The sequence below is a fragment of the Hippocampus zosterae genome, chromosome 7 (assembly GCF_025434085.1).
Source record: "Hippocampus zosterae strain Florida chromosome 7, ASM2543408v3, whole genome shotgun sequence".
Lineage (NCBI taxonomy): Eukaryota > Metazoa > Chordata > Actinopteri > Syngnathiformes > Syngnathidae > Hippocampus > Hippocampus zosterae.
The window spans coordinates 17496969-17517118 of NC_067457.1; the positions used below are offsets into that span (position 1 = coordinate 17496969).

Sequence of the window (20150 nt, forward strand, 5' to 3'; positions counted from 1 at the left end):
TTTGGGGGTCTTGAGGAATTTTCCGGCCAGCTTTGTCCCTGGAAAACCTCACTGAAAACGGACCTGCCGACCAATATGGCTCTGCATCCTCATTTTGAGAACCCCTGAACCCCGCCCCTCCCCCCAAAAGTGTAGTTGATGCAATAGTCCAAATTTAGGCCATTTTTGTTGATTTGTAGGAGTGTTATTTTCTTATTTGGGTGTCCTGAGGCAATCTTTGAAGCAGTTTTGTACGAGGACAAAAGCAATTCTAAAATGGCTAAAACTGGACCTGATTTATTCCAATTGAAGTACCAACCTTATTTTATTGAAACCCAGAGACTAACGTCTGATACTATCATGTAAATTTAGGTACATGTTTTCTTTTGTGAGTTATCACAAGTAGGTGTCTGAGCCACGTATTTTATACCTACATGAAGGGACTAACTTCACCTTTGGCGGAGGGAGTCTTATTTCTTGTAGCCAACGTAATGATTTAGCGACTAATTTTCCTCCGCTTCCACGCACTCCCTTCTTGAGGCCAATACTACTCGGTTGTAATTCAATCAAATATGCAAAATATGTCATGGTTGGTGTAAGCCAGCTGTGAGTATGTCCGCTAAACAAGTTTGAACGTGACCACGGAAACATCCTTCGTGGATTTTTGAATTGGGGAGGAGGAGCTAGCCGACTAGCTAACTACAGGTTTTGGCGTGCTAGTCACACGCCGTCTGGAAGCAGAAGAAGCGCGTCTCTCCTCTTCTCCTCACGTTTGGTTCCTGGTGCCCACACGCCGGTATGTTCACTTTTTTCGTGTGTGTTCTTCAAAACTCTCCCTCTATCTATCTCCTAGTAGACACTCGCGTCTCCATTTTGTCTCAAAGAAAGAGAAGCCATGTGGGAGACGGCGATGAGAGTATTTTGTAGGCTAGCATCCGCAGCATCCTCGCGCATTAGCCTATGGCGTCACTTCATGCTAAATCTTAACACGAGCCACATGTTTCCGTTTCTAGTTGGACTATTCAAGTCGCCAACGTGGTGACTCGCCACGGCACGACCCTCGTTTTTCTTCTTGGTATCAGCTTATCGGCAACTTCTTGCAGAAGTCTTTTTTTTCCTCCCATGAGTGCGACGACGACTGAAAAAAAAAAACTAAGAAAATGCTGCCCCGTGACGTCATTGCCCTACCATCAACGTGGGGTCATCGAGTTCGGATTTCATTTTATTATACGAGAACAATTTAATACAAAAGAATAGTTCCGACAATAGGGTTTGCAAATGACAGAAGTACACATTTTAAAACATTAAGAGGTACCCCGAGTTACAAGTTTTGTTTGCTCTGTGACTAAACTGATGCGATTAATTCATTTCAGATGTTATAACCCCCCCACCATGATGTTGCATGTTTTTAAATGGAAAACAAGAAATGATGAAACGGAAAAACATCAAGTTTCATAAAGTGAAATTACTGTATGAACCGTGGCGTAGCTTTGTGGGAGACTTCAGATTTGTCATTATATTATTTGCAAGCGTTGGGGTGTGAGTTGTGGTGGCCTACATACAGAGGCTCCTTGCGAGTGTATTCCTTTTTCATTTTGTCTGACTTTTGGACCGGTTCAACAAGAGCTTCATCAAGTGCTCTCCTTGCCCACACACTCAAAAGCATTGCCATACAAAAATTGTCTGAAATTAAGTGAAGTTCCCACCCCATTGTAAGTGGCTGACTTGCGTGCTAATAAACATTCATTATTATTATTATCCAATCTTTTTTTTAGCTACATGCATATTTAAAATCTGCTCGTGAAAATGATTTATAGTCTAATTGGGACTTTCTCCATTGCGAGACTAATAAAGGTTTTCTTATGCACATGAACTGCACATACTCACCCTTTCCTGTTTTGGTAGCTATATAGAAAGTAAAGGACCAACCCCCCCCAGCTAAGCCTTTCGAGCAAACCGCATGAGCCGACCATTGTGTTTTAATCCAGTCGTCTTTGAACTCCCTCAGGAATGTGACTGTATGGAAATGACACGTGAACGTCTGATCCGTCATCTGAAAGACGTTTTTTTTTTTCCTCCCCTGACTTCCGAGACCACCCGCACACCTGCAACCTTCCCTCACTCACACCGATGTTCTCTTGGCGTGCAAGTGTGTACAAATTTACACTTCATGCCTCATAGACCTCTCGCCTTGTTGCAAACCCTAACATGTCAACAAAGAACACTCGCCAAAATCTGCGTCAAACAAAAGACTTTGGTTCCCATGAGAAATCATCTCAAGTGGATTCATTTATCATAAAAGCTTCATCTCATGTCCAGGAAAAGTTATTTTTAATTCGAAATATAGCACATTTAAATAAAACTAAATGAAGTAAAAGTCATTCATTTTCTTCAATGACTGCTGTGGACATTTCGTTTCGTCAAATGAAATCCAACTGTTCGCTGCCCTTGAATATATACATCAAGCAGGTTTTTCAGCCCAGAAGAAAGTCTTGCATCGCTTGCCCGTGAAATTCAGCTTGGTAAACCACTGTGATGTTCAAACGATTGCTTTGGTTTTTAGATCAGCACAGCTTTTGTGTAGAAAATAAAGATTAATTCGCAAAGCTCAGCTTGTCAAATTGATTTTGAGGAAGAGAAATGCCAACATGTTGGTTTGGTGCATGACACAAGCACAGAGTATGTAAATGTGTAATAGAATCAGAGTAAATAATATAAATGTGTTGTAGTCATGAGTGAATGGTGAACACCATGTAAACAAAAAAGAAAAAATGGTGCTATTAAAATAAATGATTAGTTTGCCCTCAGAAGCCCTTTCTCATTCTTGTTTTTCTTGTTTTATAGTTTGGGCATTCAGAAAAGCCCCAAAATATTAGTGTCAAAGTTACCATACGTTCTTTTTACCTTTTTGCAAAAACCAAATTTTCTCAGTTGGTCAGAAACTGATGTTTTTGGTGTAAACCCAGCAATGTTCTACTGCTCTTTACAGAAGAACAGGGTTTTGTGAGTCCTGCAATGTGGCGAACTGTGAAAGCGTTAATCATCTGCCAGAACGTAGTCATTTTCACTCAGCAACAGGAAATCTGTCTTCTACGAGTCGACCACCAAAAAGTCTGAAGAAGCTTTGCCCAAAAAGCACATGTAAAGTCAGCCATTTTGGTTACACGTGACTATTTTAGAGACAGATTTCTCAATTTCATGTGTCTTTCAAAAGAAAACTCGGGCTTGATATGTATGTTCCCGATTTCAAACCAAATTTGAACCGCGTTTTCTGAACAAGTGAAACTAAATGGTAAGAAAGTCCACTTCCTGTGTGTATGTTAGTTAACTTGCTAATCCACAACTTGCACATCATATCACTGCTCAGGGAAATTTCCTGTCAACTGCCATTATTTTTGTCTCTCTCGCTCTGGCTCTCTCACGCTCTCACGTGGTTTCTCCCTCTCCTTCTCTTTCACACACACACACACCATCTCTCTCTAGTCCCCAGCTACTATTCTACGCACTCTTCAAGTTCTCCTGCCGAGCAGCGGTTCTACTCTCTGCTCATCGGTGGTGGCAGCCAGGAGCCCGTCAACATGGTCTCAGAGGAGGCTGACAAGGCGTCCGGAGGCAGCGGCGGCGTGCGGCTGAAACAGGAGATCTCCTTGCTGCACGGCGTCTGCCTCATCGTGGGCAACATGATCGGTTCCGGCATCTTCGTGTCACCCAAGGTAACGTAAGACGAGCCGCGCAACTTGATGATTGCATCAGACTCGCATTGCGCCATCGCCTTACAGACATGCAAGCCAAAGCGCAGCTGTTGAATGAGCGTGATTGTTGAGCTGATTTGCAACTTGTTTGTTTCAAGATTTTTATTCCAATGAGAAGTTTGCATTCAGAGTGTGAAACATTAACTTTACTGTTCAAACAATCAATTTGCTTTTGAATGGACAAAAAAAAAAAATCCAATTGTTCAGACCATCCTTTCACTTTCCACAACATGTTCACAGAATACAATGATCTGTGCTTATTTCTTACAAAGTTCTTAGAGGGGAAGTCAAGTCAAAAACGGTGGTGGCGCTTGATTAATACCTGAGCCACTGCAATGTCATTTTCCATCCAAAGCATGTGGCAAAATGGCCGCACCCTGAAATCTCGCTGCTTCATTCATTTTCCGCAGATGCGATATTCATCGAAATGCCGTGTGGAGATGAATGCGGATGCATAGAACATATTGTCAAAGATTTTGACATGACTTTGCCTTTCCAATTTGTAGAAATATCTATTGTGTGTCACCTGACGCAGGGGGTGCTCCAGCACACCGGCTCATTCGGCTTGTCGCTGGTCATCTGGGCGGTCGGAGGGGTTTTCTCCGTTTTCGGCGCATTGTGTTACGCAGAGCTGGGCACAACCATCCGTAAATCAGGAGCCTCCTACGCGTACATCCTGGAGGCGTTCGGGAGCTTCTTAGCATTCATTCGGTATGAAGCTCCAACTTGTTCAACCGCCTAGGCAACGTATCCCTGTCATGACTCACTTGTGGCGTCTGGTTTTTCTTCTTGATGTCGAAAGGCTATGGACATCGTTATTGATTGTGGAGCCGGCCTGCCAGGCAGTGATCGCCTTGACCTTCTCCAGCTACCTCGTCGAGCCACTCTACATGACATGCCCATCCCCCTATTACGCAGTCCGCCTCATCGCCGCTGTCATCATTTGTGAGTTTTGCAGAGTCAAACTGTTGGCTTCCAAACTTTTGCAGTCTTACGTCATGCCTTGAAGGACTGACATGCATCAGTCTTTTCAAACTCAGATGACATTTCTGATAAAATGCTTCATTCTCGCTAAAATTGTGACCAAAATTCTCATTTTTTTTTCTCACCCCTGCCCCCCAAATTTTCACAACTCTACAAAAATGACAACAAAATTCTGGAAAATATTTAAATCACTTTTTTAAGTGATATTTGAATTTTTTTCCAGAATTTCAACAAATTATAATTTCTACAAAATTATCAGATGGGGGAAAAAAAATCTAATTTCTATTAAGCGTCATGGAAAATGTGAAATTTCAAGACGGATTCTAAATTTCTTATGACATTTTTATCTACACATTTTGTTAATTTCTCCAGACTTCTCTAAAATGCAAGGCATGTTTCTGCCAACTGTTCACCAGTTTTTCAAAATGCTCCAACATTTTCATAAGAAATGTCCATGGAAAGATCTTAAAAATGTTTTTGCAATCTTTATGAAAAATGATTTAATTATAAAGGGGAAGTCAACTCAAACATTTTCTTGACAATAGCGGCCATTTTGTCACGGCTGTCGACTGAAAAATGACATCAGAGTCGCTCAGGTCAGGGCCAATCACGGCCTAACTGTTTTCTGAGTTTGGTCACATGAGTTTTGCAAGCTAAGCTGTGCTTGGTCGTTATCTGAGAAGGCCGTGTTTAGCTTTGTGAGGACGCAAAAATACATTGTTGTTGAGAAAAATTTGGTGTTACCTTTCCTTTACGAAATTTTCAGAAAGGTTGCCAAATTTATCAACGGAATTTCACATTTTTAAGCTATTGCTACCAAAATTATTTTTCATTCAAATTGTTCACAAAAATGTGCTTGTTTGTGAAAAAATACATTGGCAGAGGATCTTTTTAAATTTAAAAAAAGCATATTAAATCATAATTGCAATACTGAGAGGAAAAAAAGCTGCAAGAAGATGAGACTCCCCCCCCCCCCAAATGTTCATTTCTCGCGACGAGTTCAGTTTCCTGCTCATTGGTTAGCATAGCACTGAAGCCATTTGAGCTGCGTGTGTCAACTACCTTGTCAAGTCAAGTCACAATTTCCTCCATTCATCTCGTCTGAGTTGGAGCGCATTAAGACTTGAGGAGTGTTTGCTCAGAGCTGATAACGCCTCCAACCGGGCGGGTCAGGCGTGAGTAAAATACGGTTGCAAAATCAAGCCAGCACAGCACCACTTGGCATAGTTGATGTGTCGTAAACGTAACGGGTTTTAGATATTCCGGCACTTTTTGATTGGCACAGTTGTATGATTTTTTTTTTTAAAACTCGTCAGTCAAATATGTTGCTTCATTTCCACAAAGTTCCTCCCAGCGTGTGTTGTCTTTCAGGTTGAGCTCCTCGGCAGTCAGCCAATCGCCAAACTGGATTTTACATGACTGCGTATTAAAAAAAGAATGTTACAAATTAAAAGTGTCAAAATGAATCTCTTTAGGCAAAATAGCCTTAGTGAAAAACTTAAAATTAAAATAAATAAAAATAAAATTATGCATACTGTCTCATGCAAATGAAATTTTCCATTTGAGTCAATGAAATGTTGCAAAAAAAACCCCCTAGATAACACAAAAAAAAATTAACAGATTGTTCAGTTCTCATTTTCATTCAAATTATTCAACCGTGTGCAAATTTTCTTTCGACAGTTTTCATCCAAATTCATTCAAATTGATACCAAATGGTCTATACTCAATTCTCAGTCAGCATGACATGTTACTGTTTCTCAGGCCTGCTGACATACGTGAATTGTTTGAAGGTGAAGTGGGGCGCCATTCTTCAGGTCATCTCCACCGTGGCCAAAGTGCTGGCCCTGATTGTCATTATCATTACCGGCCTCGTCAAGCTGGGTCAAGGTACACATTGTTAAATAGTTTCAAGTGAAATTGTTAACTAGTTAACCTGCCAGACAACTAACTATACAGCATTTCGAATGATTGTTCTTGACTCACGCGGTATTGTGTTCTGGGACAACGTAAGCACAAAAAGATAGAGCAGATGTCTGGGATGAACCCGAGCACGCCCGAGACCCTTGTGAGGATGTGTTGCTTGGATAATAAATTGATGTTTTTCACATTTTTATTTTTGCAATAAGCAATTAAAAAAATTGATTGGTTCCACCAAAAACACAGACTCTGACCAAAAAGGAGAGAAATACTTTTTCTGATAACAAAAGACACATCTCGAGGGGACAAGTAACTTTGCCACTAATATTTTATGACACCACATGGCGCTGATTTCAAATTCTAAGGTGATGCGGCGCCACCATTTACAGGAATCACTTCAGTCTTTCCAGTGGTTTCCAAACTGGAATTTGGACTTCTATATACGATCCAGTAAACTCTTGGATTCTTAATGACGAATAGAAACGTCCACGACAGTCGATTAGTTATATCATCCAAGTCGAGGCTCTTAAAAGCAATAAAACAGCTTTTGGCGGCTCAAATGAGCATAACCTCTGATGTTACGCAAATCATTAAAACGGGATGTAGTAAAATTGGATTCGATTGGCGTGGCTTTATTACTCCCACAAAGAGGAGCATTGGATCATCTCAACAGCAATAGTGGACCAAAAAAAAAGATTCCATCTAAGGAATGTTGAGAAAGTATAGTTGATAACCTCCCCTTAACGCAGGGGTGCCAAACTCATTTTTGTCGTGGGCCACATTTTTGTTACCATTTTACCTTGAAAGGCCGGTTTATTCAACTATTGTTTAAATTCCTGTAATGAAGGGTGTGGTTACAAGAAAATGCTTACAATATTTCTCTTATTTATCACATATGAGAATTTTAAATTTTGGTTGAGATTTTAGCAAGCATCGTGGGAGTTAACATGTTTGATTTGCTTTGGCGGGCCACATAAAATAAGGTGGCGGGCCAGAACTGGCCCCCGGGCCTTGAGTTTGACATACGCCGTAACAGAACCCGTCAATTATGGGAAAATAGTGTCCAGTCTACTCAAATTAATTGTCCAGCCCGAGTTGCTTAGTTGATACCACACTATGCTGACACAATAGCACAACATACCGCTTCACAATTCACACAAACCTAGTTCCATAGCTCCTGAGCTGAATTGTTGAACGTGTGGCCAAGTCATCTCCCCCCCCACTGCTTGGTTTGAGGACAGGTTTCAGTCAGAACTTTGAGGACTCCTTCCGAGGCTCCAAGATGAACGCCGGCGAAATGGCACTGGCCCTCTACTCGGCGCTCTACTCCTACTCCGGCTGGGACACGCTCAATTTCATCACCGAGGAGATTAAGAACCCAGAGAGGTAGGGGGGCGGGGAAACAAAAACAATCCAGTCTCCTGCTTGCGTAACGTTGTCATGTTTGCCGTTTCTTCCAAAAGATAAGGAGCACTTCATTTTGTTGTTGCAGAAATCTCCCCCTGAGCATCGCCATTTCCATGCCCATTGTCACAGTCATCTACATCTTGACCAACGTGGCCTACTATGTGGTCATGGATGCCGAACAGGTTCTCAATAGCGACGCTGTCGCCGTGGTGAGTACTTCCCACATGACCGCGCAACTGGGAACTTGTTTTGACCATTGGAACGATTGTCTGATTTGAGTTTGGGGGGGTTGGGGCGGTGGTCCAGGAAGTACTTGTTTGTGTTTTGACGAAAGAAACAATTGTCTACATGTAGTTTGTGAAGCTATGTGTTCCTGGAAATCTGGATGAGCCTTCCGGCACCTTTTACTTGGACCTGCACCTCATGTAGCTGCCAAGGAAGCGCTTTCTCCACAATCTCTCGGAATGTCACGGTCAAAACTGAGCAATTTAATCATGGTCTTTCACTGGATGTCACCATATTGCGGAGGTGTACCTAATGTTGCGGCGGGTCAGCCTGACTTGCAGTCAGTCAGTCTGCCAGAGCATCTTCACTGATTGCGAGCGGAAAGTCTGTCTGTTGACTTAATGACTTTAGCGGATGAGTGCTCTGTAATTGTTTCCACATGGCTGTTGTCTTTATTTTGATTGTCCGATGTTTGAACGTTAATCCGAACGACGCTGACGCTCTCCTCAGACTTTTGCGGACGAGGTTCTGGGCTGGGGCCGCTGGCTGATCCCGCTGGCTGTGGCCATTTCCTGCTATGGCGGTCTCAACTCTTCCATCATTGCTGCCTCCAGGTCACACTTTACCACACCATTAAGTCACTGATAGAAAAGTCCAACTTATTTTCCTTTTTTAAAGATAAGACATTTTTTATTTGTCTCACAATGGAGAAATTCCCATTCCCCCACCATTAAACCTTTGAGCATAACTGTGAGGTGCAGCATCACGTGGGTGGACAATATAATGATCCTCCTTGGCATATGTTCTTCAGCTGAAAATACACTCCATATTATTATCTGTAGGACTGCCCTATACTGCCCCCAGATGGCCAAGTTGTGCATACCAGGAGCAGTGGCACCTAACCTGTTGACTTCGTTCGTATATTCATTTAAATGGTTAAAGAGGATTTGAGATAAGCGTTTTGAATGAATTGAACTCACAAGTGAATTCCAAATGTAGCAAAATAACCTTTCCCATTAAGTCGAACATTGATATCATTATTCTGTCGACGTGCTACTACCATTAAGGCAAAGATGCGGTCAGCATTTCTGACTGCTACCATAGATGATCAAACCCAAACAATACAGATTGCGTTTTCAAATCCATTTTTTTAAATCAGAGCATGACCTATTTCAAATTTTAGACACATTTTAGGCAGAGATTTACAAAACTGTCTTTTCACAATCCATTAACTATTCTGTGTGAATGTAAATATCCTGCCCTAACTTTCAAGTGTCACATAAATGTTTGGTGTTGCATCTTGACTTGCGTGCTCAACGAATCCCCCCGCCCCCCGCAGGTTATTTTTCGTGGGTTCCCGTGAAGGCCACCTCCCCAACATCCTGTGCATGATCCACGTCAAGCGCTACACCCCCATCCCTGCCTTGATTTTTAATGTTAGTATCAACATTACTTACCTCTGTCAAATGCGGTCAGCGTCAGGCCTTTTATGTAAGAGCGAAGTCATAATATTAAGAGGTTGTCATCTAAATGGTAAATGGTTATAGACTTACCAGAAATATGTGATGGTATTTTGAAAAAAGGTTGGTTGGGCAAACTAAAAGTATCATTTAACATGCATGCAATTATATAATAATGTGAATGAAGTGGTATCATGGGCCTGTGGTGAAAACATGTCTAAATTTCCTGCCTCCTACAGGACTGGAGTGGAACAGCATGCCCATTACGACTTCTGAATGAGCACATTTCTTTTGCTTGATTTTCTCATGTTTTTAAATGCCTTGTAATCAGCTGCGTTTGTCTTTTGTTTTTTTACTTCAGGGCTTCATGTCTCTATTGTATCTGACCGTGCCCGACGTCTTTCGCCTGATCAACTATTTCAGCTTCAACTACTGGCTCTTCATCGGCCTGTCCATTGTCAGCCTCATCTATCTTCGCTTCAAGGCCCCCAAGTTGCACCGACCCGTCAAGGTCAGCGCTGCGTTTGTCTGCCTAAATTTTAAAAACAAAAAAAAAAACCCCAAAACAATGAAGACTAACTTCCTCCCCCCCCCGTGGGGTGTCCCTCCTACAGCTGTCCTTGTTCTTCCCCATCGTGTACAGCCTGTGCAGCCTCTTCCTGGTGGTGGTGCCGCTCTACAGCGACACCATCAACTCACTGGTGGGCATCTGCGTGGCACTGTCCGGCGTGCCCGTCTATTTCGTCTGCTTCCGCCTGCCGCGCAGCTCCAGGCCCGCTTTCCTCAACAAAATCCTCCGTGAGAGACATGTCTTTTTTTTGTCTACATCCATCTCTACCCTTTAAACGAAATCCATCAAAAACAGGATTTCTGTCTATATCTATTTTGCATTGATCTCATCAGTTAGCTCGGGGGTCGGCAACATGCGGCTCCAGAGCCGCATGCGGATCTTTAGCGACATCTAGTGGCTCCCTGGAGCTTTATAAAATGTTTGAAAATGGAAAAAGATTTTGATAGTAGGCTAATATAGCTCAAATAGATAGATACATGTTGCAGCTCCGAAAAAGGAGAGATGTGGTGTTGTTTTTTTAAAACAACTTTATGCTTTTAACAGTCTCGACAAACACACACGTCTGCGTCCGACTCCGTCTCTTCTCGTTCGACTTGAGAGGCGTTCAAAGACGGCCTCCGAAAAACGGAAATTCATTATCACTTCACTGACACTAAAGCGAAAATAATGGACCAAAACGAAAAAAATCAAGCGAGGAAATTACAAAATAAATTCTATGGGGGCGTTTGTGAACACACAACGAAGGAATGAGCAACATAAACAATTCTGAGACTGTCCAGTCTCCTACATACATACAGCCTGTGTTTCCTTCATTGTAAGTTTTATAGGTTTTTTTTTTGTTTTTTTTTGTCCTATAGGCTCTTTCAAGATTTTGGGTTGCCGACCCCTGAGCTAGCTAATACAGGTGTCGAAAGTGAGAAGCACCGAAATCCACAACTATTTGATTCTCTCCTCGAAAAGGGATTTGCAATTGCGTCTAGATGCTTCTAGACAGTGGTAATCCACTTCAAAAGAAGAGGATCATGCAACGTCATCCATACTCGGAGCATGTCGACACTCCTGAACCCATGTTACATAAATGAGTGTCTTCAGTCCTGTCATTTTTTAGTAAACATTTGCATGAGGCTCGGCGATACTAATTAAATGCTGTCGCAAATTGATCACGTACGGCCATGTACGCACCCGAGCACCATATGCAAACGCTCTTGAGCCATTAAATTGAACTTTGCCTGTATTCGCTTTTGTGTCTACATGCCAAACTACAATTGTGTTGTGGCTTTGGGAGAGAAGCAGAAAAATACTTTCAAATAGATTTTGATTTTTCATAAATTTGAGATTTTAGCATATAGCAAAAAGAAAAAGTGCAGAAATACGAATGAACCAACTTTTCTACGGTATGTAACCGTTTTAAATACATAACTGCACTTACAAATACTACCTAAGTAGAGTCACCAAGTAGTTGCACTTTGTTACTCCCCCACAACTGGCAACGCGTAACAGATCTTTGTACGGTTTGTTTGTTTTTTTTTCTGACAGACACACTTTCGTCTTACACTCAAAAATTGTGCTACTGCTGCGTGGCGTCGCCCGACATCGACTTGGACAACATCGACGCCGACAAGATGGAGTGAAAGAAAGACGGAAGGCACAGCGACCCTCTGCTCAAGACAATCCTATTTTTTTCTTATTATTTTGAAGAGAGGGAGGATGAAGAAGAAAGCGGTACCTGCACACTCTGCACATCGCTACGTTGCCACAGCCCGCCAACATTTTGAGAAAAATGTATATGCCGTCAAATTGCACATTTTACGTTGTTCTATTTTAAGAATGCATTGTGGATATTTATTTTTACTGGAGTTGGGATTATTTGACTGTTTCACACCTCAGTTTTGCTTTTGTTGTTAAAGGCAGGCACAGCACTGTGATCAGGTTTGGTTTCTTATGCCTCTTCGTGGACACAAAAGATTTTCCATCATCTTTCCTTTGATGATTGTACTGACTTGACTTGAAGGGGGGGGGGGAGCAGCAGTTTATTGTTTTTCCATGTTAAAAAGTTGGAAAATAGTTAAGCTCTTTTAATATACCCTCTTGTGCCAAAAGTACCACTTTTTTCATGGAAAATGACAATTTGGGTCAAAAAAATGAAAATTATAAAAACAAAATAACCCCCCCCCCGCAGTAAAAATATGCCTTCATGTTCATACAATTACATTTTAAAAAAACAGTTGTTTAAAAATAATCACATCTCTTTTCCTTTTGACATTGGAACTATTTTCTTTCATCCTTACGACGTTGTTATTGTCATTTTCAACAGTGCCTCTTGTCATCAGTATCAAACCTCAGGATCAGGCTAGCATTTCATTTCACGGTGCCTTTGGAGCTTTCTTTGTTTTTTTTTTGTTGTTGTTGTTTTTACCCCCTCAGCCCCATTCATGTTGCACATGTTCTGCTTGACATAGGAGTTTGTGGTGTGGGGGCACTTGAACGGATTAGCTTTTAATGTAGAACTACCCTGTTCGTGAATCACATGTGCCTTTTGCCTCAGTTTCCTGCCAATATTTGTGCTTGCCATAATGTTTATTAGAGCAGATTTCCAGATTACACGTGACAGTTAGGGGTGGAAAATTCTGTAAAATTTCGATGTTGGCAACTTTGTATGGGAATTATGGGAGTAAAACCAAAAATTTACCAAAATTGAAGGTTGGCTAGTAATAGAGATCTTCAAATACAATATTACCACAATGATAAAAAGTAATTCACATGGAAATGCATTTTCAAAATTGAACATTAACTTCCCATGGAAATTTCATGGCACATTTAACTTTATTGGGCATTTTTCACCCCTTTTGCAAGCCTATTTATGATTGGGCATCTAGGTATTGCCCCGAGCCAGCAGAAGCACTCAAAATAAAATCAAGATGATTAAAAAAGAAAATTGTAGCTTTTAGCAAGAATAATTGTATTAGGTAACATTTATATAGAAATATATATTTACATTCACTTCCAAAAGCTGAATTTCCAATCTAAGAAAAGTTGTGATATAAAATTGCGTGTTATAGTCTTTTATATTTTCATGTCACTGCCAAATGCGTGTTTGTACAGTTGGGGTTGTTTGTGGCAAATGTTTTTATTTATTGTACATTTAGAACAAACCAATTGTGAGTATTGGGTTTTTAAAAAATATATAATTAAATCTAAATAAAGTTGTTCTTTTTTTCAGTGGAGACGTTGATGTGCTTCTGTCTTGTTGTGCTTCTACAATTTTAGTACATTTTAGGTTTAGTTTAACATTTATTCTGCGGCATGAATACCATCAGCGTTGTTGTTTCTACTCTTAAAATGTTAAATGGCTCACATTTTTATGACAAATTTTTAAATGTTAGTTTTTCACCAAATATTTGATGGACTTTGGTGGCGGGGGGGTCATCATATGCCACAAGCTGTCTTCTGATTGGTTCTCCTCTCCGAACAGGCAAGTGGCACACACAAGAGTTCGGTTGCGCTGAGTCAGACATAAATAAAATATGTGCGATGTCTACCTGCAGGAGGGCATTGTGACGCTTCAAGTGAAGGGTACTCCATTTTACCATCTTGGTCGTGAAGGATGGATATGCGAAGTAGCAGCGGCTGACGTTTTTCGGCGGGAGGGAAGCCGTCAGGCAACGATGGAGATGCCCGGACGTCTCAACTGGTTCCGGAAGCGTCCCCGGAGGCCTCACGTGCGCCATCGAGAGTTCAACCGTAAGTGTGCCGTTGTTTGCGCTTATGTTGGGTTTGTCTCTTATGTACAAATTAAGCATTAGTTTAGCCTTTCACCCGGTTTTGAAGCTGAAGGTCCTTAAAGTGAAATAAAATCAAATTATGAGGTAAAAAAAGAAAAAAAATACCTCTCTTTTTGCTCTTCCGTCTTTGGGTGACGTGTTTGCGCACACGGGTGAGAACGAGGCACTAAAGCAGTCACCAGTGCGAAGCCCCTCTCCACTGGCTGTCAAATCTGAATTGGAAAATTTTTTTTGCAACACCTCATTATTTTGTCTTGTACCGACAATTTGACACTTTATTTTTTGCATATATTGAATAGTAATTTTCACGACAAGCGCTTGGCCTTTAAGTGCAATTTAGCTCCTGGTTTTCATTTTCATTTTATTGCATTATGTATATTTGGAAAAAAATAAAAGATAAATGCAACTCATAAATATGAGTATTGTAATTCATTTGTAAGGCTTTGAGAATCTTTTTTTAACCACTGAAAAACAATGCTATTTCCAACTCCTTGGTGTCGCACTTCAATCAAAATAAATATTTTACGTTTTAGGGAACCCCCCCCCCCCCCCCCGCCCCCATTGATCAGAGTTATCCTACTACTCACCAGAAGAGGTCATCCTAAACTTGATATGTGAAAGGCCCTCCCTCCTTCCATGAACGGACAACGCTGCCTTTAACAGTTACTTTTCAGATAAAAAATAATAATTTGTGTCGTTATTGTGTTACCAGTTGCCTTTCTTTGACCAGTCCGTCAACTCTCCTCTCCTAGTGTGGCCACAAGAACCTTGACTAGCACGTGACATCTTCTCGCTCCATAGCAACGGGGAAATTGCACATTGCCTTGACGCTTAATTTTCCAGCTCGGCTGGAAGCGTTCCGGAATAAAAGGCTGCTTGCGTGGGTGCGTGCATGCTGCTGGTGGGCACAAAACAATTCAGAGAGCTTTCGTTTTTGTGGATAACGGGAGGTCCTTCTAACAATGTGTAAAAAGTCATCTTTTTATTTTTTCAGTTTTATGAAAATTTCCTCGGTAAAGGCTGACCTCGACTGGTCAATGAGCCTGAATTACCAACAACAAATTATTTTTTCTTTTCGTAGAAAACCCCACTATGCCATCAATTGCCACTTATTCGACTTTAACACCAATCTTTGTCTCCACCAAATTACAACTCTGTGTGTGGATGCATGACGCATTTCAAAACATGGCTGCATTGACAAATTCACCATGTATCTGCAGCTTATCAGAAGCTAATGTTTTAGCCATCGCTAATCTACATATCCAACAACATTCAATGCAAAAGTGAATGTCACTTTTTGGGTTTTTGATAAGATTGTTTGAAAGTGACTCTAGCTCTTCAACCACCCCAGCTGCTAACTGTACACATTGACTGTTCCTTTTGTGAACAAGATCACCCCCAAAAGATGTACTTGGTTATTTTGTTACACACTTGATTGGTGCGCAAACACTCTAGAGACATAACTCTTAAAGTATAAGATATTTGCAAGTCAATTTCCCAGAATACAGTTGTCATCGTCCAACCAAAGCACCATAAAATATCCTCAATATCAGTTGCTAATTGGTTAAAACCCCATCTGCGTTTGGTCACGGCCCCAACGTCTGCCGTCTTATCATGCTAAAATGAATGAAATTGAATCAGCCCAATGGCTAAGCAGATTAGCTCGTTTTCCCGCAAGCGTTTTCTCTTTTCTTATCTCTCTTCAGCGCAACTGGAAAAGTCATTGTAGTGTTTTGAAGAGCGCCTCGGGGCTGGATTAAAAAAAATTGCTAACCAACTTGTCAATAGCTAATGCTAGCATGGTAGCATGAGGTGTTTAAAACTAGCAAAGTTTTGTTTTTTGTTAGTTTTTTTTTTTTTTAACCGATGTTTGTTCCCTTGGCCACGTTGTTGGCTTTTGCCTTTGTGTGACCACACCAGTGGTCTGGAAGTCTCTTTATGAGTCTGTCATTCATTGTGAATGGAAAGAAAAATGTTGGCTTCTGTTAATGACAAGTGCAGATGACCCAAAAAGGAACATCACAATAATGTGAAAGAAGAGCTTGCTTAGACTTGGCTGACATGAATCACACCCAATTTAATATGAAATGGCTTTATACATGAATTGGTAGCATCTCTGTACAGTTTATAGTGTTGGGTTTAGGTTTCAAACCGAAACTAAAGAGACTTTCTTCGAGCGTTTCGTAAATGAGAGCCACTAAATGACCTCCTAGTGATGATGTAATCATCGCTGGCAGCAGGGTGGGGTCAGGAAACAAAGAACTTCCTGTCCCACCCCACTCAAACGCATCCTATCACCTGCCGAAAGGGGAACTTGACTTTTTCGAAAGCCCTTGGCCGGAAGCTTGGCCAACACAAATAGTACACAAGTTTTACAAGTGTACAGAGCAAAAGAGGAAGTGAAGGGCTGGAATCGAGCGAGTGTGTCCGAGTGTACAACTGGCGACTTGAGTGACTTTCTGCACCGATGAGCACAACAATTCTTCACCACGCATCATGACATCTATAAATTTGCCTGCGTCTACTCTACATGCTGTATGTACCGTGGGGGTGGGGGGGTTGCACCATCTGCCCTGACCTCACATCTGTCCTCTCCAGCATAGCACGATGTTGCTCCATCCAAAAATGACCTACATTTGTGTCGATCTGCATTTATTTTGTGGGCAAAAAAAAAAAGTTAAATAAAAGAATGAATAGCTAGTTAAGGCAAAAGTACATAAATTGTGTTATTTTAAGGGCACCCCAAAAGAATGCATAATTTATGTATTATTGTGAAGGGGTGGGCACGCCAAATAAACTCCCTCAATCGTATAATCAAATTTGTTAAATAAAATGTCTTAAAATTGGTTTGGTGTACTTGCTCCCCCTAAGGAGGGACAGATTTTTTAAAATAACAATTAATTTGCCCTGACCTAAATAAAACAGTTGGCACACAATAAAATGACACATTTTTGTCCTGCAACTACCCCGCTCTCCCCAAAATATTTTGTGCTAAAAAATGTAATTTAATCCCTCCCCACTCCTCCCGCAAAAAAAAAAAATCTGACCATTTTTGTTCTGCAAACTTGTTTGTATGGAAGCCAAAAGAAATAACCAAAATGTTTCTGTCTGACAGAACTAAAATAAGACAAGGGACTTAGAAAAGAGCCAGGTGGAACACTGCTTTCAACAATGTCCTTGCTGATGACATGGTAGGCTGCTGTTTTGCATCAAAATTTCGTGCTGGAGACAAACATTCAGCAATCAATCAAATGGTCATCCTTGTGTATGGTGCCAGTCGCTATCATCTCATGCCCGCTGTGCCCTCTTCAGGGACAAAAAGACAATTGTGGAGGGGGCGGGGGGTAAAAAAAAGACAATAGCAACCGGGGAAAAGAGCTCTCAATGAAAAAAATCTGTCAGTCGAGGAACAGTTGTCTGCGTTCTTCATAATGCAGCATCAAGTTAAGACGTTAAACCATGTCTGTATGCATTTAGTTTCTATTAGTAATCAAAATGCTTGTGATGTCCGAATACTGGAACAGCTGAAGTTTATTTGGATTAATCAGACGATCTTTGAGAAGTGGTGTGCAACCACATTATACGGTCTCAGTTTATTTGAATTTCCCCTCTCTATTTTTGTTTTATCTTGGTCCCATTAATTTTTTTTTAACCGCAAAAACCTGGCATTTGAATAAAGGTGTGTAGACTTTTTTTATTTACATATCCATTGTACAAGATGGTTGTCCTCCATTCACCCACGTGCACCCCGAATGCACAACGGAGTGGCGTGACAAATGCGTTTCAGCGTGCAATGTCCTCATTATTGTTGCTACGGTAACCAGGCAACCTTAGCAATGGGATGCCATTGGCTCATCGCACTAACAAACAAACAAGCTGAGAATGAGCATTAAGTTGGCCTGACTGCACAAGAAATACCCAAAGAAATGTGACAGAAAAACCTTTATGAATAAATAAATTGTGACTGAGTAAAACAGTGTCAGGCATAAAAAAAAAATAATAATAATAATAATCATTCCAAACATTAGTTTCCACTCATTTTGTTTTGTACATTGACATCTGTTGGTGCTCAGTGGGATGCTCCCATTTCGCGCCCCTTGATTAACATGCAGACCCTCTTCTTTGCTTTCAGCAAAGAGAATTTGTCCACCATTGTCACATCTTGAATGCATTTGGTTTGACATCAAAGAATTTCATCACTTTTGTTGCAATTTCCCTTTTGGGCTGGGAAAGTTGCTCGCATTGCTCAAGCTGGTGCAATATCCCCCACGCCCCTCCCGCAACTCTCCCCCGAGCAATGGCTTGATAAATTTGTTTCACTCGTGCAGTTAAAAGTGATATTTCTTTGAAGGAAGGTTTTTAATGAACTTGGACGTCTGAATATTTTTGTCCACACTTGAGAGGAGGCGAAAATGAGTTTGCCCTGCGGTTTCTCCCCAAGAGATGTCTTAAGGAAAAGTGCTAATGAATCTACGCCAGCTCTTCATTCTATTTCCACTTTGGAAAATAGGAAATGACTCAGGAAACCACACAAAGATGCATGATAGCACGAGTCAAAGGTTAAAAAAAAATGGCACAAGATTAGTCAGAATCTAAGGCTGGGCCTTGTTGGAGAGGAAATAACTTTTAGTCCCCCCGCCAAAAAAAAAAAAGCGTTTCATAAAATGAATGATCAAGAAAATATTGTTATTCAAAAATGCAATTAATTTCAAACGTTTTTTGAAATACAAAAAAGAAACAATGTAGTTATAGCAAACAAAAATATTTCAAATTAATTTATCAATTCCAAAATGATCATTATTTGTATAAATTTGATTGAAAATGTGAATTAAATGGCATGCAAAAAACAAAACAAAAAAAAAGTCCAAACAGGAACAATAATTACCCTGCAAAAAGTCATCCATTGGAAAAAATCTTTTGGCAACCATGAAAAATGCGCTATTTTCAAAATAATTAATTATATAAAAATTAGCACAATAAAATGCTATTTGTTTTGGAACATCAAAGCAAACTCTTTCATCTCTAAATTACATATCCCCAACAAAAGATTTTTGGCCGTGACTAAAACTAAATTTGGCCAAACCAAAATAACTCTACCAAGAAAAACAATTTGTCAAAAAAAAAATTACAAAAACCCTAAATAAATTGACCGATCTCAAAAATGAGCATCGCCAACTTCTTCCCTTTTGAGTTTGAGCGTGTGCAGGTGTACCTAATGAAGTGTTCGCTAAGTGTATTTCGAGTTGGGTGCCATGGCGACCATGTGAGATATTAATAGCCACAGCGCTGAGGCCTTTCCATTTAGGCCGAGTATAGTGCGGAACAAAGAAAAAAAAAATCCCTGTGAACCTTGAAGGAATGACACACACACACTTTGACAGCATCTGTGCTTGTTTTAAAACACGAGAGCTAATTATTTCTGCTAATCAACAGTTGCCCCTCCACTTAATTCACTCACACTAACACACATGCACACTGACCCACAAGAGTATTCTCCAGGCACCACACACACACACACACACACACACACACACACACACACAAACACACACTCTCACTCACTTCAGCTTTCCACAGGATGTTACGAAACGGTCCGCCCAGTTGGTGAAACTTAGCAAGGGGTCGCTTGCTTGCGCACTGCATGGCAGTCGGCGGACACGCACTCACTTTGTCCCGTCCCCTAGACTTAACGCACCACAAGAAGAAGTTGTTTAATGGCTATCATGCGGGATGACCTAGATGAGATGATGATGATGCGTGAGGAGGCAGAGGACGTCTTTTACGAGGAAGGTAGGCTGTGAAACGGGGGGTGTCGGGGCTGCGTCAGGTGACTTCGAAGCCCAGCGGAGGTGCGAAGGGCGCATCCGTAGTAGTGGACGAGAAGCTAATGAGTTAGAGGTTGTTTTCAATGGAAATAACCACGAAAAAGGCTTTTGGTCATTTGGTTCATTGAGCAAGAAATGCTGCACCCTTTCGTTGTGTGAGGTACCGTCAAGAATTGAAATGAGGTGTGTCCAGTGCACCCATTTTATGACACCTTTATTTGTTGGTGCATATGTGAATCGTGTCTAAT

The 20150-nt window shown here is 41.0% G+C and overlaps 2 protein-coding genes across 6 annotated transcripts in view; both read left to right on the forward strand.

The window, feature by feature from the left end:
* The first annotated feature begins 356 nt into the window (after nt 1-356).
* si:dkeyp-120h9.1 (Y+L amino acid transporter 2-like) lies at nt 357-13509 on the forward strand. Its single transcript, XM_052071166.1, has 12 exons — nt 357-775; nt 3463-3692; nt 4267-4442; nt 4534-4676; nt 6477-6602; nt 7874-8018; nt 8125-8248; nt 8775-8878; nt 9604-9700; nt 10086-10235; nt 10339-10522; nt 11832-13509. Exons 2-12 carry the CDS (start codon nt 3558-3560, stop codon nt 11924-11926), a joined length of 1479 nt encoding a protein of 492 aa, XP_051927126.1. The 5' UTR covers nt 357-775; nt 3463-3557; the 3' UTR covers nt 11927-13509.
* Nucleotides 13510-13885: 376 nt separating this feature from the next.
* Nucleotides 13886-20150, forward strand: part of ripor2 (RHO family interacting cell polarization regulator 2) — a 34135-nt gene continuing 27870 nt past the window's right edge. The window contains exon 1 of one of the 5 annotated variants that reach the window (XM_052071041.1): nt 13886-14036. In XM_052071041.1, coding sequence (XP_051927001.1) covers nt 13961-14036 — 76 coding nt within the window. In that variant the 5' untranslated portion in view covers nt 13886-13960. Of the gene's footprint in view, nt 14037-19658; nt 19868-20150 lie in introns of those variants that run through there. The other 4 variants (XM_052071042.1, XM_052071044.1, XM_052071046.1 and 1 more) reach the window with 4 other exon arrangements.